Genomic DNA, 18,126 nt, shown 5'->3' on the forward strand with positions numbered 1-18,126 from the left:
TACTCTTGCAGTACTTCAAAGAAAGTCACATCAATTTGCCCTTTGCATTATTCTGTAATTTCTTGTGGAGGGAAACGTTTCTCGTAATACCAAAATATGCAAATCATACATGAAAATAAAGGTCGTTGTTAAAGGAGGAGCTTTGCTGGGGTGCAAACATGGTAAATAATGGTGACATGAATAAGAACATTGATTCAGAAGCAATTTACTTTGACAGAGTCTTTCTTAATTCCTCCATCTAACATTGAGTAGTTTGTTTTTGAATAATGTTCTGTAACTAATGAGTTATTCAGGGAAATAGAACAAATACGGTGACAAGAGTTCTGTCATCTGCTACTCTTTCACTGTGTGGGCATTCTTGTCTATCTGGATGCAATCCAGTTGATTAGCCTGAAGGAGTTAGCCTTTTGGTATCCTTCTAGCTACTGCAGAGAGACCTGAATTGACCTAGGCTGCAACAGCTCCTTCTGCTCTCTGACAGAGGATACTGTGCCCCATCAAAACCAGGCTATGTGGTGCCTGATCCTCAGTAAAAAATGGGAAGAGAGTAGCAACATATGATTGCAGAAAAATTATGAGCCCAGATGTTTTCCAAATTATTTACATTCTGCCTCGGTATTTTTCACTGTAGTTTAAATCTACCCATTGGAAACCCTTCCTATTTGTGTTGCTTGGGAATGTTAGGAATATTCAAGACAGATATTCAACAGCCATAATGCTTGTTCTTGGCTTTCTATACCAATTTTTGCTGGTTCAAACTGAAGTTTTTTTTGTTTTTTAATTCTTTATAACAGCCTAGAAATTCTTTATAACAGCTTAGAAATCAGAATGGAATTAAATTATAAATTACCTTCAAGTCTTCCTCCCTGACATTTCTTTACATTCACCTTACCCTGACTATACATCCTCCTATTTATTCTTCTAATGAAACATTCTACCTCTGAAGCAGCTTGTGCTTGTCTGAGTCTTGTCAAGAGAATTTTGAAGTTGAAAAGATTTGAAGTAACAATGAAAAATATATGTATATGTGATGCTTCAGGATATTAAAGATAAGGAGATGGTGGAAGAAAAGATACAACAAGATGAAATTAAAGTGCCAGTGAGTAATATTTGCATTTATTAAAGCTGTTCTTGAACAGGGTCACTATAGGTCAGGACAGGGCCTCTTCAGTGCATTAATAAAATGTGTATGGTGTGAACAGGAAGCTCCTAACTGAACTCAGTAGTAAAAAGGAAGTGTATGGGAGATGAAAGCAGAATCATATGACCAAGTAGGAGTACAGAGCTGCAGTCTAAATATACAGAATGAGTTTGGAAAGCCAAAGTCGTAGTGAGGGGTGTAAAGTGCAAGCAAGACACCAAAAAGGAATGAAAGGAAAATTTGGGAAAATGTGACTCTGCTCCTAACTGGAACAGGGGACTTGGTGGCAAAGAACACAGAAGAGGCTGAGACCTTCCTTGCTTCCATCTTTACTGACAAGTCTGATCTTCAGGATCCCCACCCTATAAGCCACTGGTACTTGTGGGAAAGTCTGGAGTAAGAAAGACTTACCTTTAGTGGAAGAGAGTCAAATTAGAGAACGCTTAAACTGGACATGTGAGTCTGTGGACCCAAGAATGCTGAGGAAGCTGGCTGATGTCACTGTGAGGTCATTCTTGATAATCTTAGAAGAGTTGTGGTGGTGGGATGGGGAGAGTTTCTTGAGGAATGGAAGAAAACAACTGTAAACTGGCTGAACTATGAAGTTCAAAGGGTTACAGTCAGTGACATGAGTCCAGCTAGAGGCCAGTCAGTAGTGGTGTACCCCAAGGGTGAGTTCTGAGACCAATATTAAGTAAAGACTGATTCTTGGCATCAGATTGAATAGTATCCATTTAAAAGACAGGAAGAAATGGGCACGAATTTAGGTACCGAAAAAAAAAAATCCATTTAAACATAAACTTTTTTACAGTGAGGGTAGTCAAACACGGAACAGATTGCCCAGACAGGTTGTGGAGTTTGAATTGTTGGAAATATTCAACACCCAACTGGGTCATTGCCCTGAGCAGCCTGCTGTAGTTGACCATACTTTGAGTTGAACTGGACTGTTCTCTAGAGGTGCCTTCCAATCTCCATTCTGTGACTGAGTAGCCTGCAATTGTGTTCCTATATTGGGTAGATCATTAAATGAAAACTACCTTTGCAATACAGCTTGAGCAGACTGATTTTACATATGAAATAGTTGTACATTTTTGTTATGTCTGAGACAACACCAGGAGTGGAGCAGTCACAAATGGACATTTTGGACAGTAGTCTTTCTGTGCTGAGGCCAAGTGACAAACGGAGGTAATTGAAAATAGCTAAAATTGATGGGTAACAAAGCATGTATGTGTCCACAATGGTGATTTTTGCCACTAAGCTTCTGAAAAACACATAGGTGACTCTGGATTTTGTTTTTCAGGAACTGAATATTAAATTTCTTTAATGTATTTTGTCTTGATAACTGCAACAAGTTATTTCCCCTTAAGAAGAAGGCATCTATTAAAAAACCTGATTTGGTACTTTTTGGTCACATTTCTGATGTTCTTCTTGTTCTTCTGTTTTTATAGAGTAGCAGCTGGTTTGACGACACTTTTGATCTCTTGCTTCTCCTTAGCATCCTTTTCTAGAAGTAAAAATAAATACCAAAGTAAAGAAGATCTGAAAGTATATTTTTATCAGGTAACTTGCTACTTTACAGTAATTCTGAATGTTAGTGTTTTAACCTGCAAATTTTTGCATACTTTAAGAACCTTTTCCCACCAAAGCCACATTATTCAAGAATAAATCGATTGTTGTTGAGTTTTCCCCTTTACTGTCCTCTTCAAGAGGACCATATGCTCATGATATTCATTTTATATATCGTGATGCTGTGTTCCCAAAGTTCATACTGTACATATTTATTTGCTTTGGTACATAGATGTGCATACACATTTTGTTAATCTTCTCCAAGAATTTGAGAGTTTATCCTGCCTCCAGTCTGTGTATGTAATTCCCAATGACCTTTGCATGGATTGCCCGTGCACACTAAGGACAAGTTTGTTGGTTGAGGATTTCTTTCCATTTTCTGAGTAGGTGTTCCATTTGTTAAATCTTCTTTCAGATGGAAGATGGCATTTTTCTTAGCAACTTCTTGAAATATGTAGATCTTTTCATAGCAGTTGCTAATTAAGTTCTAGAGAGCTTTTAAGATTATAATAATGCTTTGCATGTCTGCTATTCTCATTTAAAAAAAAACAACTTAGAAGATAATGGTTTTATTTTGGGATTAGTAATGTTTCTTAAAAGCTTTATTGATTATTACTTATATGGTGGAATTTCCTATTGAGCTAAGGCAAAGCATTCATTATATTGTTGGAGTTTTTTTTTTTTTGAAATGGAATTCAGATTGGTTAAGAGGAAGAGAGGCAAGAATATTGAAGTTTTAAAATGCCTTTCCCTGAGTGCACACACGTTTATAATATGGAGGTGGTTTCTCTTAATGTTTCGAGCTTTCCTTGGAAAAGAGTTATCAGCTCCTGTCCTATGTATTTCCAGTAAATATATACTCAGCCGTGGACTCTTCTCACTGGAAAGCTTGGAAACAACTGATCCTGGATGAGGGAGTGAGAGTGCCACTAGGTGGGCATCTGGCAGCCATCCAAGGTCAACCCACCATGTAACTGCTACAGCATCTCAGCAGGGTGACTTTGTGAAGAAACTCATAAATAGGGAGGTGGAAATAGATCTGTAGTCAGGGAGTAATACCAGATGCTTCTTGAGCCAACTTCGGAGACAGGAAATTCTGCAAGCTCTGAGATACTTAATTAGATGGCAACATTTTGCCTGCTTGTTCAGGGAGAAGCAGCTTCCTTTTCTCCCAACCTACAAGAAGATCGTAAAGTTCCTCAAATTTCTCCTTAATCAGGGGATATTTTTACAACAGTGACATCTAATTACTACTCTCTATTAGATTTTTATTTCAAAAGCTTTCTTAAGAGTGAAAAATAGGGGATTCCTCATTCACTCTGGATGAAGAAAGGATTGGGAAGAAAGAGGGAGACTAACATTACAGACTAGAAGAGGGAGAATAACATTACAATGGCATTATGAATGTTTGTCAGTTAAGGTCTTGTTTTATAGTTAAAATGTTTGTGATTGCTCTGAATTGTCAAGAATGCAAAAGGAAAATGTTTGTCAGAAGACCGGTGTTTTTTCTAGACAACATTATTCTTTTGCTTTCCCTTTAGTTTTTCTTTTGAGTTGGAGTTTTCAGAAGGAATGGAGCGGGGAAAAGAATCGATTTGGAGTATTTTGAACTCATGGCGTCTTCGCATCAGATAATATGTACCTATTTTGCAAAGACAGATGGTGATTGGGGCACTGATGTTTGTACACATGATCAGGTTCCTGCTTTGCGTCTGATGAGAGGTTGCTGAAGGATAATTTTTATGGCACCCACGTATCTATTTGTTGGAGGCCATCACTGAAAGCGATGCTTTCCTCTGATACGTTGTTACCATTTACACTGAAAAATAAGATTGGTTGCTTGATTTCTCTCGTGAATGAAAGGATAGTTTACTTTGCTTTCTTCTTTGTGTGCTTCCCTCCTGTCAGTCATTGACTGAAGTAGGAGGAAAAACAAAGCATCCTTTCTGTACATGCAGTCATTACAGTATGCCTTGGGATTCCCTTAACAACTTCGCTAACCTTTTTTGTAGGTTCAACAATGGAGAAGGAATAGCTGGTAGTTCTAGCTTTTCTTCTAAATTTAGAAAGAGGGAAGCACAGCATTACCTAAGCTTTTTGAAGGATCTTTTCCTCTTCAGAAGACAACTTTCTCCTTTCTTGTCCAAGTGAATTTCCTTTTCTATCTGAGAACTAGCCAGTAGTGAAGATAATATATCTGGTAAAGAATAAAGTCTACTCCATTACATTAACTGCTCTCCTTTTGTCAAAAAGAAATGTAAGTAACCAGGGAGCCTGGTTACTTGTGTAACCAGTGTACCAGACAGTGTAAGCAAAAAAAAACAAAAACAAAAAAGACAGCTTGTACATAGCTCCCCCCAGTGAAGATAAGTCCCTCAGATCCAGTCCTGAACTGTGTATTTTTGTGTTGGTTTTCCCATGGATGGGACATAATGTACAACTTGGCAAATGAATATGAACTGAAACCTGTATGGATTTAAATGTCCACTTACAGGCAACTCAGTAGTTAACTGTCTTTTGTACCTAGAGATTATGGATTTCCTACACTGTCTTAGCCTTACTGACACAAGTTGTCCCAGACAACCAAACATCATGATCAAAAAGTTTTTTTCAATGAAAGGGTATAAATAAGAAAGTAAATATAAAAGCTTAACTAACTTAATTATGATTACAGTTGCCTTTTGGTTACAAAATCTTCAGTTATGTTTAGACCTACATTTGCAGTTTTGATATATGTCACTGTTTGCTTGAGGCAGAAGATACTAATTACTTCCTTACTTTTTCTGAAAATTGCCAAGAGATTTTCAGATTTTCTTTTCATATTAAAGCAGGAGTAACATTTTGTTTCTGAATTTTCTTTGCTGTGACGAGAGTGTTGTTTTTCGATCAGTGCTACTTCTGTCTTAGAGAGGGCTTCAGGAACGGTGAAAATTGAGGTTTTTTTTTATAATCCATAAGCTGGACTGCTGAAGAATTTACCATGTGACTTACTTTTTTTGCTGGAGTTTATCTCTTTGCCAGCAGTTTCATAGTTGAAGTCCAGTTTTTGTTGCATTACTGAAAACACTGTTGTTACTGGCTGATTTGTTCTGGACCAAACTGTTATTCCAAGAGACTTGAGCTTCAAGCAGGTCCAAGGTGGCAGCTGATTAATTTTCTCCTCTAAATTACTTAAAGCCACAGTAGGAATCCACATCCGAACTGTAGAGTTGGAGAACAGAAGAAATCCAACAGATGATTCTGGTTCTTACACTATTCTTTCCATGGGTTGCTATTATGTATGGTGCTTAGGATAATTGCTGGCAAAGAGGTGCTGATGTCACCCTTGATTTCCTATTTCTAGCTGAGACCTACAGATGACCATTTCTCAGAGGTCAGCCCTTAGACTGTTCAGGGATAATCTCTGAACTTCAGTGGAGGTGTAAAGGGGGAAAGAAGACAGGTTCTTAGCTGGAGATCTCTGCTTACACATCCAAGTTACTTCCAAGCTGCTCCACAACCCTGAAGATGTCTTTGAAGACTGAGAGCAGTTTGGATGTTAGCTGAACTGTCAACACAGAAGTCTCTGAAGCGGATACCAAGGCACTGGCATAGATCTAGCAGAAGTAAATGGAGTTTACTGACATGCTCTGATTATCATGAACCTTAAAAGGCACAAGTTATACTATGGGTGATGACTACAAGTGCAAAGTGACAGCAACTAGGAGATAGTAGGAGTTTACCAGAGCTCATGACACTAAAAGAAGTTGAAAAGTTGCATCAAGGGGGAGAGAGATATGGCTACAATACAGCAGTGATCCCAAATAAGCATCAGAATGGGCCAATTTCCTGAGCCTTTGGAGGTGTACTCCTTTGATCTAGTTTGTTAATGGCAGACAAAATGCAACTTACATATTCTTGAGCCATGAAATTAAACAGAATGAGGAGATACTGAGCACCTCTGAAATTGAGCCGAAAAAGGATCCTGACTGCCGGGCAGGTCCTCTGGGCAGGGTACCGCTAGATGTCAGTGTGTCTGGATGGGAAATGGCTGCTATTCATATGGTAAAAAGGGAAGGCAGCGAACGCTGTGTAGTTTCTTCTTAGAGTGCCATTTTAAAGCGCATTTGCAAAGTGCTGTGTATGCTTGATTTGCCTTTCAGTGAAATTAGGAAGTTGTGAACAAATGACAATAGCTGAATACTTGGCCCAAACGTTTTCTTGAATAACTGTCTACTTACAAAAATGACTGTGGTAATTTTCTCCCCTCCCTTTTTTTTTTTTTTTTTTTTTTTTGGGCTCATACTTGATGACTGGTTGACATCTCCTGAATTAGCCCAAAACAAAAACCCTTCCATCTTACTGCTTCTCCAAAGCAGAGGTTTCTGCTTGAGGTGGCTCAGACTATTTCATCTGAGTAATTTGCTAAAGCTGCAGCTTCTTTGTCCTTTACACTACACCTATAGTTTGTGCTGCTGCTATCTCTTCTCCCAAGACCTATGCAGCCCATGCAAAGCTCTTAACTACACTTTCCCTTCACCCTGTACCTGATCCTGCAGTGAAGCCAGAAGTTGTGCTGATTCTTCATGGCTGCCAGTCCAGGACATGTACTCCTTGGCGTACTTCATCTGCTTGGCTTTTTGTTTGGTTCCTTTTATCACAGTTGCACTTACTTTAATTAAAAATTATGGGTAGAAAATGGTAGAAATACTCAACTTGCACATCAGAGTCTTCCTCAGAGTTCCTGTTCTTCTGTTGATTCAGATGAGGTGTTTATGCAACTGGAAAGCATATTTACATATTTAATATGGAATGGCAGAGATTTCCAGACTAACTATGTGTTTCTTTGATTTTTTTCTCTTTCTAGATGTTCAGTATTGCACTTTCAACATATGTTGTGAGCAGTACTCATAACAGTCTTAAAAACAAGCAAGGATTGCCTGTATTCAATCAAATTATCAGTTGGACGACTCTAGGTAAGCATCTTCCTTCCCAAACTTGTTTTCTAATATTTTTAGTGTTAGGGGTTGGGTTGAGTATCAACATCTTACTGTTCCACATATTTCTTGATTTCTTAAAATTTGATAATGTGTTTACTAAGTTTTTTCTCATAAACACATTGGGAAATTTTCTAGAATAGTACTCCTTTTTAAGGTTGTTATAAAACACTAACAACTGAGTTTACAAGTAGCTTTTTCTTTTGTTCTGAATATCCTTTTTAGGGTTATAGTAATACAAATGCCGTTTTTGTTTACTTGAAGCCAGAGAAGAGTTATCTGAGGTGTTCTACAGACAAGCCAGATAAAACATGGGGACGTGAGGAAAAGAATGTTGCTGTATTTCAGTAAAAACTAAAGCTGCAGCTGACAGCAGAGACCCTTGGGTTACTGGATGTGCTTTTCGGATCTGACTTAAAAAATGCTTATGAACTAATAAAATTAGTATATGTTTGATATCTGTTAGAACCTAATTATTAAAGAAAAAAAATTACAACTCTGGATTTTTCACTGCTCTTAAATTAAAATTGTAGGATCATTAAACAGAGCAAATGTAATTATCACTGGGGTTATGATATAAAGTAAAGTAATTCGTTTGGTATTTCAGCTGTAAAATAATTTCTGTATGGCTCCATTAGCAAATGTTAGGCAGCATTTATCCCTGTCTGATCCAAAATGTGGGAATTGTTTTAGACCAAAAAACTTCCCCTCTGAAGTTTGAAAGCAGTAGTTTTCTAGAACTCAGGACCTATAATTTAGATGTAGCTTCATGGAAGAATTATTACTCTTGTTCTCTTGTTGCTGGACGTCCTGTATATTGTGTATATTCCTGTACTGGTGACATTGCTTTAACTTAATCAAATCCTGTCAGTTCTAGAAGTCTTACTTCTGTTTGAGCAAATTCAAGACCAATACAAGTGATTGTGATTACTGTTTGTGTGGGGAATATTCTTCATAATGTAGTTTTGTTTTCCTTCCATCCTTCCTTCCTTTGTAGCCTACTAAGCTAAGTGCTTGTCTCTGTGTGGATGAATTCCTTGCAGTTTTAAAGTCAATGAAATCAGTGATGTCCTGCTTGGCTTACTGTAGCAGGAACTGAGGGTAAAGGCTATCATTCTTATCTGTGTGACAGTGAAAGAAATGTGTCTTTTATCTATGAGATTATTTGGGAAATCAGAGAACTCTAGTATATCAGAAATTCTCTTTGCTGATAGTGGTGTTTCTATGACAAAAATAAAGCTAAAATGAAGTAAACTATGTATCCTCTTTGCTGCCATGCTGGTATTGAATATTTTAGCAAAATTTTTCAGACTGGAAGTAATCTTTCCAAGTGGATATGATATTCCAGGTAGGAGCCTTATGCATTTGTTGAAGTTGCTTTACATAATTAAACACAGAACTAAGCAGGTAAAAAGCTAGGGCATCCAATGGAATGTCCTCAGTACTCCTCCTGAAGAGAGATTCCTTGTCATAAGCACAACAAGCAGTTGCATAACCACAACAAGCATCTGCCTTGTCATTAGCATCCACCAAAAATGTGACATAATGCCTGTGTTATGCAAGAGCAGGAAGGTAATCATCCCTCTGTATACTCAGCACTGCTGAGGCAGCATTTTGAGTACTGCGTTCAGTTTTGGGCTCCTCACTACAGGAAAGACATTGAGGTCCTGAAATGTGTCCAGAGAAGGGCAACAAAACTGGTGAGGGGTCTGGAGCACAAGTCTTATGAGGAGCAGCTGAGGGAGCTGGGATTGTTCAGTCTGGAGAAGAGGAGGCTCAGGGGAGACCTCATTGCACTCTACAACTTTCAAACAAATTGTTATCCCCTCTTCAGATAGCCATTTTGATGAATATGAAACCTACTTTTAAAAAATAATAATTTTAGACCTAAATTAAAATTTTAAAGAAAGACTGGTTTGAGAGGAATCAGGCAAGTTTACTCATGTGTGCCTACAAGCCTGAAAAAAGGACTTTCTGGCTTCAGCTGTTAAGCTGTGTGGTTGCTGCAGTCCCTGTATGGTAACCACAAACATACAGAGGTAAACCCAGGAGGCACAGAGTGATTCCAGCCACTTCCATGTTCTTCAGAACCTTTTTAGTGTTACCAGATGTTTCTAAATCAATATACATTATGCTTTAAAGTTTTCATCAGCATACCATAGCATCTAGCCAAGTTTTGGGGAATTTCACATTATAATTGTACAAGAAACGTGTACTGAGACTTTATAGGTCAGCCAGAAGTGTGCAAGTTTTTTGATGGTTAATATTTCATGTGTCATATCAAAGTCGGAAAGGCTAATTATCATCTGCCACACACACATCTGTTTTCATCTGTGATTGTATACAGAGAGCGATGCACATCTGATGCACTGAGCGTCATTCACAAGAGTCTAGTTGCCACACTGAATTTCTTTCCAGCTTTTCTGGCTTGCAGTGAGTGTCCCTGGAGTTCCTCCTTACGCTGAGCCTTCTGTAAGCACGGAAAACTACAAGTGATGCTAGAAGGCTGAAGCACTGTTGAGATGAAGTCCCTTATTCTGTAATTGTAGCAGTGGCCAAGACTAAAAGCCAGGAAATGAAATGAAGGTTGCAGAAACTGCCTCATTACTCTTCCATAGATATGTTACATAGATACTGTGACAATAAGCAGAACAAAACAGATGTACTTACTGTATATTATAGTTTGATTTCTGTTCCTTAATAGAATAAGTAATTATGACTTAATGATGAAGCAACCTTTGAGTGTTATTTGATAGTGAGTGGACCTTCTTACAGTGAAGAATCACACCAACACTGTTTGTCCACTCACTTCCTTATAAGTATATTACATAAAATTTTCATATTTAAAAACAAGCAAACAAACAAACAAACAAAACCCACATGTTTAAAATGGCCAAATCAGAGCAATTCTTTTCCTTCTTCCTTTCCTGACTTCAAGCACCTGGATACTTTTCCTCTACTTTTCTTCCTCTTTGCTCACTCTCTTCCAGTAGCTTCCCATGAGCCCCTCGGGAAGGGTTAATGAAAAAAGAAAAAAGCCAAAATTCGGACTTTCTTCAGCAGAAGTAACTTTTCAAAATAAGTAGGGCATGTATGACCAATATAGAATTTTTGTACATAAAGCTGTCAAGATTTGAAGAATGTTATGTTGTTACTGAGGAGGAAATGTTCTGCATGCAATGACTGACAGGTCTTCCTTTATTGCAGCTTCTTCCTCTGCATTGCCATTACTGAGTCCCACGTTGCTCTTCCAGCGACTGTTCAGCATACTGCTTTCACTGATGGCCACCTACCTGCTCCTCAGCACAGGGTATTTCTTACTCTATTTGTTTTGTTCTTGCATATGAAAATCAGGGGCTAAATGTGAAATTGTCTGCTGAATCTCACGAGCATTCCTGTTAAAGATATGATGCTTGCTTCCAGCTCTAATCTCACTGTGTATTTCTTTTTCAGTTCCCTGAAGAATATTTCAGGGGAACTTCCGCAGTTCTCTTTGTATTTATTATAAGCTCTCTGTTTTTGTTGACATTCCTTTCAGCTAGACCAAACAGAGACTGAAAGGATGCATATTCAAGCAGTCTTGCACTAAAATAAGAAAATCTGTTTTAGTTTACATCTTCTGTTGTTTAGTACGTGCTTTTCTGTTCAGAAAGAAAAGTGAAAAAAGTAAAGGAGATGTGATGGGAAATAAGTAGCCTTAAAATAAGCGATGTATGGAAAGTCATGGAAGTAACTTTTTTCAAAAGGGTGCTAGGCTCCCAGAAAGAGCAGAGCTTGCTCCTCTCTTGGGCAAAAGACAACCCTCTGGAGGTTTAAGTGAAGAAAGCTCCATGTCAGCTAACTGGCTTTTTGTCCACTCAGTAGCTCTTAAAAGCACAACTAGCAGGGAATGTTGGAACCATCCCTTTCACCTCACGTCTCATTTATCCTCTGGACATAATTACACTGGGAAATTAAGTGGAATAAAATATTCTACAGCAGATATTTTGCAATAGCTGCCTCTTGTAGCTATGCTTATTTCAGATCAAGCACCTTTCTAATTTTTATCTCCCACCTGCCCCTTCCTCCCAGTTCACCGTTATGGTTGTGATTCTAGTGTTACTTCTGTCATTGCACACACTCTTGCACTTGACTTTCTTAACTTGTCCTGCTACTGGATAAAGCATGCATGTTGTTTTTCATGAGAGTGGCAACCTCCCTTTTTATGCCATGGCCCTGCACCAAACCACTTAAATGCTGACTGCTCTCTGGCGCCTTCCTACAGTGTTCACACAGACCAACAAATTCAGAAAATTATTTAAAAAAGAAGAAAAATTGCAACAAAATCCAGGTTCTGCATTTGTCTCCTCAATGCTCTGTTAATATTCCAGCACTTTTCTAGCTGTAGCTGGGTAGAAGTATCGAAGCTAGCTGCAGAGCATAGCTTCTTACAAGTTGTCACTCAGTTGAAGACATTCAGTTTGCAGGCAAGCATAGACAACTGTGAGGCTTGCAGGTACTTTTGCTGCTGACAACCCAAGCATTGTCATTTGCACATTTCTTAATTGCTTGTCATTTTTATAATTAAAAGAAAAGTCCAAAACCTTTTGTTCCTGTTTGAAAGCAGTCTGTAGCTACACAATCAGGGAATTATAGAGACTATACCGGGATTAAATGCAATCTTTCTCTTAATTTTAGACAAATTAGTAGTTTTGTCAGTATTGGTGTCACAGTCACTGTTGGTTTTAGAATTTTATCTGAAAGAAAAAAAATGAGAAGCACTGTGAAGTGCACCTGGAATATAGAAGGCAGGGAAAAACAAGGTTTTCTGATCCAGCTCCTGGCAGCTGGATTGAAGTCACCAGTATGAGGTTGTTTGTGTAAAGAGACACACTTCCTAAATGCTAAGTTGGTCTGAACTTCTCAATAAGTTTTACTGTAATGCTTTCAATTTTGAAGAAAACAAGGGCTGGGTGTGACTTTTTTTTTCCTGTTTCTTTTTAAATTTTATTTGGATCAGTTTTATTAATCTTATCAGTGGGAATTCAGCCAATATTGTGGCAACAATCAGATAAAGAAATGGATGCAAAACACAACTGAGCAAAGCTGAAGCATTCTGCCTGTCTTACTTGTACAGTTTAATTGTGGTGTGGCTTTAAACTTCACCAACCAGCTGTGGGTACTCCTCAGAGATGGTGGCAGGGAGAGTGCTGTTGTGGCTTCCATGTATGATTTGGGTAAAGAAAGATAAAATAAATATGATGGCATTTGATGTTAAATTGTTGCTAATAACTGCCCTTACTGTGATTATTATGTTGCTAATCAGATATGAAGCTCTATTTCCACTGGTGCTCTCTGGTTTGATGTTGGTGTGGATACAGATGGAACAAGAAGCATTGCAGCACTATGGCCTTTCACTCAAACCAAAGGTAACTGCTCCAGATAGTTATATCAGTTTAAATTACCAGAAGCATCTTCTTTTTCCTTTAGGTGCAATAAATGTTCTGGGTGATTTTCATAGAGCAAGACTTTGCATTTTCTTCTTTGGAGCTTGGGAGCCCAGTAACAGCTGTCTCATGAAATGGGAATGTGACCTTGTAGAAGATGTTTCACATCTGAGCTATTTCTAGGAATGCAGGAAATCATTTTGACTTAGTAGTATGTTCTGCCAAATACAAAGCTCTCTCTTCTTTGACACTAACACTCTCTTCTGTAACGCTAATTCAGAGTAAGGTCCAGTAACTCTTCAGATCAAGTACAGTGTCACTGTACTTTCTTTATTCTGATGGCAGTAGCGAGTGTCCACGTAAGAGACTGAAAAGAAGTATTTTCATTTCTGAAATGAGCCATGGGAAATGCAAGAAATCTTGTTTGACTTTGTCTTGCCACTTTCATCAAGAAAGGCCTTTTATTTTTGATTAGCCAGACAGCTAACTGGAGACTAAATAGGAACTCGTACAGTCTTAGATTTGCCTGGAAAAAGAGTTCTGTAATAGATGGCAATGCAACTTCTTTCACCCTAAAATTTTTGAAGCTATTTTCAAAGCCTGTGCTGCTTACACTGCTGCTTTAGATTATGTCAAGGTTTTAGTAAGCTGTGGCTATGCCATTAGTTCAGAGCCAAAGTGCCTGTTGCAGAGCTGTGTGATCGAAGCCAGGCAAATATGCAACATGGTTCTTCCCTACTTCTCCCAAGTGCTCTCCTTGGTGCTGGTCATGGAAAATCTGGGTAAGAATGCATGGGAATGGCCAGAGTTGCTTGTTAGAGTGGTGGTACACATCTTTCATGCCAAAGCAGTCACCAGAGTGGATCTCACAAATGCTGTGATATTTTTCCTTCCACAGGAGAGATGATTTTAAAGCTTGAGAGGGAATGGAATTTACCAATTTAAGGCTGGATTTCAGAAATGAAAATGGGAATTGCTTTTCATTTTTACTGTGTATACTTGAGATATTTTATGTGAGGATGTTTTGTGGCATCTGAATTGCTAAGTCAGAATCTGTGGTGCTTACCTGCGTGACAGTGTTCTGATCTTCTAGTTGTTTTTCTTTTTAAGTAAAATTCTATTAAAGCAATGTATTACATAGAAGACTAGAACAATGATGATCACTTCATTAATCAAATGCAAATGAAAAGAATGTAAGTGAGCCATAATTAGTGTTTATGTTGTTACTATCTGTATGTCATCTGACTTTTGGTTCCAAGTGAAAGGAACAATAATGCTCTCTTCTGCTTCCCACTTTTAGATTAGAAAAAGAATCTCTCAGATGCCTGTTAATACTTAGTCAAAATAAATCTGTGCTTGAGAATCCAACTCAGCTTTCTGATGTGAGATTAATTTTAATTAAAATGTTGTCGGCATTGAAAATCTGTTATTTGAATTTTTTTTCTTTTCCCCAATGAAAAGGAGTTCACTGGCTTCTAAAACTTTATGAAAATGGTTCTCTTTAGGTCAAGTGTTACTGTGATGAGAACTAAAGGAGATGGAGAATATTTTAGTATTCTCACTCACAGCATAAGTCAACTAGGGATAATTGCGGTCTTTTATTTCTGTGGGTCTTTTTTCACATACTCATGTGAGCAGTGAAAGTGATTGTGTGTAGGAGGAGGAATATTTATGATGGGAAAATATGATAAATCTAAGGCATAGAAGTTGTTTTGGTTTTTTTTTAGTGTAGATAGCAGTGGAAGCTCCACTGTGTTCATTTCATCATCTCATTTGTAGAGTCTTTCTGGCAGATTCATTAAAGTATAATAAGAGAAAAAAAAGGAAAGGTTGCAGTCCTCATCATAACACCACTCTAATAACAACTGCTAGGGAATTAGGGTTATTTCTCATTTATTTCAGTAGATCTATGGTGGGTCTGTCAAAGTACATCCGTTATGTTATGTATTGATTTCTTCTGCTGTCTTTCCAGCTTGCTGTTTTCAACTTCGCCTATGCTACTGATATAACTCAATTTCGACAGCTCCACCTAGACGACATCCGCAGGTCTTTCTTCTTTGTATCCTTTTGTTGGCTGCTGTGTTCCAAGGAAAAGATGGGTTTGTTTCAATCAATCAAAAACTGTAGTCTGGTAGTGGTTGGAAATAGCAAAATAATGAAGATTATTTATCTGATGTTGCTCAAAAGACAGCGGTCTTGTACATTGCTTTTTGATGCAGCAGTAAAACAAACAAAAAACAAAAACACTGTAATGAACTGTGCTTTTTTGAAATCCATCTTCTTGGCAACTTTGTGAAGTTTGGCATCTTATAGAGTCATAGAATCATTAAGGTTGGAAAAGACTACTATTGCAGTTGAGTTAACCTTTATTCTAAGGACACTGGTTCTCAACTTTGGTTGTGTTTTATTACATTTTGGCTGCAGGGAATTCATTCAGCCTTGATAAATTAATTGGAAAAAGTGATACTAAAATTATTCTTGTTTTGTCATTTTTAGAGTATGACAGTGTATTAGGAAGAAACTGTTAATAGGTGGGCATTGGCCATGTCCAATCAGGGCAGATGAGAAGAAGAGCTCCTGCAGACTCTAACAAAACATACTGCCAGATTCTGGCCTAGAAAGGATGTGTGATACACTCAATTTTGCTGCTAGAAGAGATTTGTGCTTGAGGGGAAGGGTTGCTTGTTTATTAGCATTGCAGTTATTTTGCATTACTGTAACTGCTGATGATTTTTTTCTTTGTTTGTTTCCAATTCTCTAAAACCTTAATAATATTACAGTTTTTCTTTTTTGTTGTGGAACTGCAGTTCAGTGAAAGTGATTTGGCAGAAAGGGTAATGAGTATGCAAATGGGAGAGTCTGGAATGAGCCAGACTAGAATATACAACTTTCTATCAGAGGTGGGTCGTCACAGATGGAGGTAGGAAAAAGCTGCCTCAAAACTACTTCCAGCAAAAACAGGCTTTATAGTTTGTAGAATAACCAAATCTGATGGAGTGGATCAGAATTGCAGTCTGTGTTGTTGATTTGATTGAATTTGGGAATCTGCAGAAGCGGAAGTGAGATGGTCACATCATTAAAAAGGCAGTTCATTGCTAAAGAAGGTGGTAAGACAGCATGCTAGGTGTTGAACATGTGTTCTCTACGTAGCATATCTGAAGAACCGCTCATCAGACCTTGCAGTGAGTTCATCTATTTCATTTGTTACTTTGCTGGATTTTATACAAGAAATAAGCTTTTAGTGAAATTATTGCTGTCAGATCCTAAAAATTAACCAACCCCTTCCCTCCTCATCCCCCCAAAAAAGATTGTTTTTTAAAACTTCACTATACTACCTCAAAATATCAAACACTTAAATATAGTACTTTAATCTCATCTTACATGAAAATACTTAAATGTATTCTGTTCAGGTCTTGAAAAAAACTAGACAATTTGCAGTCTCCTTTGTAGAGAAAAGGTATGATACATTCTAGTTCAAAAGGCATGGATATTTGCTTGTTTTAAATTTTGATATGTACAACAATTAGAAATAGTGTTGTTAAAGGCCTTTTCTATTAGAACAATCATGTTGCAACCATGTGAGTTGTGTATCTTGAAAATAATCTTTCAAGCTTTGTATATAGGGCCCAAAAGTCAGTCTGCACTGAGACCTTATCTTCCAGAAGAAGATTCAGATTGCATATGCTTAGCATTTTGATTAGACCTATGTGCCACTGGTATTTTTTCTGTTTTATTACAGAATTGTTGTTCTTATAAATCTCAGCTGACAGATTTGCGCTATGCTGTTAGACTGCTGTGTTACTAAACTTGAAATGATGTGATACACTTGGGAGGTATAATTTCTGTAGTTATGCTGACCTAATCTTTCAGAAATATTGTGTGCAGAATCACAACAATTCTGCTGAATAGTTGGTAGCAAGCTGTTTATGCAGAGACTTAAATGATCTGATGCAGTAGCTGTAACAGGAGCGGAAGGACCCAGAGGGTGTTCTAGCAGCAGGAGCCATTGTCACAAACTCTCTGCCTGATGAAATGAAGAAAAAAAAAAAAAAAAAGAAAAAAAGAAAAAGTAGTTAAAACCATTCTTTGACCAAAGAGATGTGAGTCATAACGGGTCCCAATGAGCTCAGAAGGTAGAAGAATCTTTAATAGGCTGCTATAGCAGCAATCATCATATCTAGATGAACAAGGTAGGTTGGTACAACTTCTAGCTATACTGATTGTGCAAGAATTGTCCTACCCCTCCTGAGTACAGTGGTAGTCCCATGTTGCAATGAAGAGGCTCAGCACCTTTGGAGGACAAAGCTATGGGAGGGATAACAACCTTTAGTCATGTTTCATGGCCAACTGCCTCTTCCGCATTTGATTCCTCAATAAAACCATCTATTTTGTTTGTTGATGCAAAATGTCAGCATAAATGTGTGCTTGTTTGTGTCCAGGTATGTTCTTATCTTGCTAGAAACCCAGAGAACAAGCTGCCAATTTTCTGGCGGAGACTTTAAGACAGCCACTAAAATGTTATACATGCAGTTTCTATGAGTAAAATTTGACACAATCATATCTGAAATCTTGGGTAGAGCTAGACAGTGCTTTGATTGTCTTCATGCAATGTGAAACTGTAATAGTGGGTCTGCTTCTTAGAGTTTCATGACAAGATTTCAGAAGTAGATGGGATTGAAGGGGAAAGTGCTTTGTTTTACTGCAGCTGTTTCTGTGGTGTGTTTTCCTTAAATACATCTAGGTTTTCTTCATAGTGACAGCCTTTTTTGGCACTGGAAACATAGCTTCCGTTAACAGGTAAATAGTATTCATTCATTTGAGAAACAGTAGGCTACAAAAGTAGATCCTACAGTTGATGTACCAAATATAAATTTAGTCAGCAAAATTAGGGCAGCAGAATTAGAGCAATATTTGGTAATAATATTGATAACAAATGATATGGTTTCTTCTCTCTGTAACCTGTTCCTTAAGAGCTGACCCTGGTTACAAGTCATTTCAATTTTCATTATGTAGAAAG

General features: G+C 37.8%; 1 protein-coding gene across 8 annotated transcripts in view; it reads left to right on the forward strand.

Moving 5' to 3' along the window:
• The window catches only part of PIGN (phosphatidylinositol glycan anchor biosynthesis class N), a 99,913-nt gene that overhangs the window by 65,518 nt on the left and 16,269 nt on the right, over positions 1 to 18,126 (forward strand). For 7 of the 8 annotated variants that reach the window (XR_002113027.3, XM_019613793.3, XM_085220335.1 and 4 more), the window contains 7 exons: positions 1,040 to 1,099; positions 2,590 to 2,701; positions 7,554 to 7,662; positions 10,891 to 10,993; positions 12,989 to 13,091; positions 15,082 to 15,168; positions 17,851 to 17,906. Coding sequence is in view for 7 of the 8 variants with exons in the window: in XM_019613793.3 (XP_019469338.1) it covers positions 1,040 to 1,099; positions 2,590 to 2,701; positions 7,554 to 7,662; positions 10,891 to 10,993; positions 12,989 to 13,091; positions 15,082 to 15,168; positions 17,851 to 17,906 (630 nt within the window). In the remaining variant the exon portion in view is untranslated. The remainder of the gene's footprint in view (positions 1 to 1,039; positions 1,100 to 2,589; positions 2,702 to 7,553; positions 7,663 to 10,890; positions 10,994 to 12,988; positions 13,092 to 15,081; positions 15,169 to 17,850; positions 17,907 to 18,126) is intronic. The other variant, XM_010708433.4, reaches the window with a different exon arrangement.

Source organism: Meleagris gallopavo, chromosome 3 (assembly GCF_905368555.1).
Source record: "Meleagris gallopavo chromosome 3, MGAL_WU_HG_1.1, whole genome shotgun sequence".
Taxonomy (NCBI): Eukaryota; Metazoa; Chordata; class Aves; order Galliformes; family Phasianidae; genus Meleagris; species Meleagris gallopavo.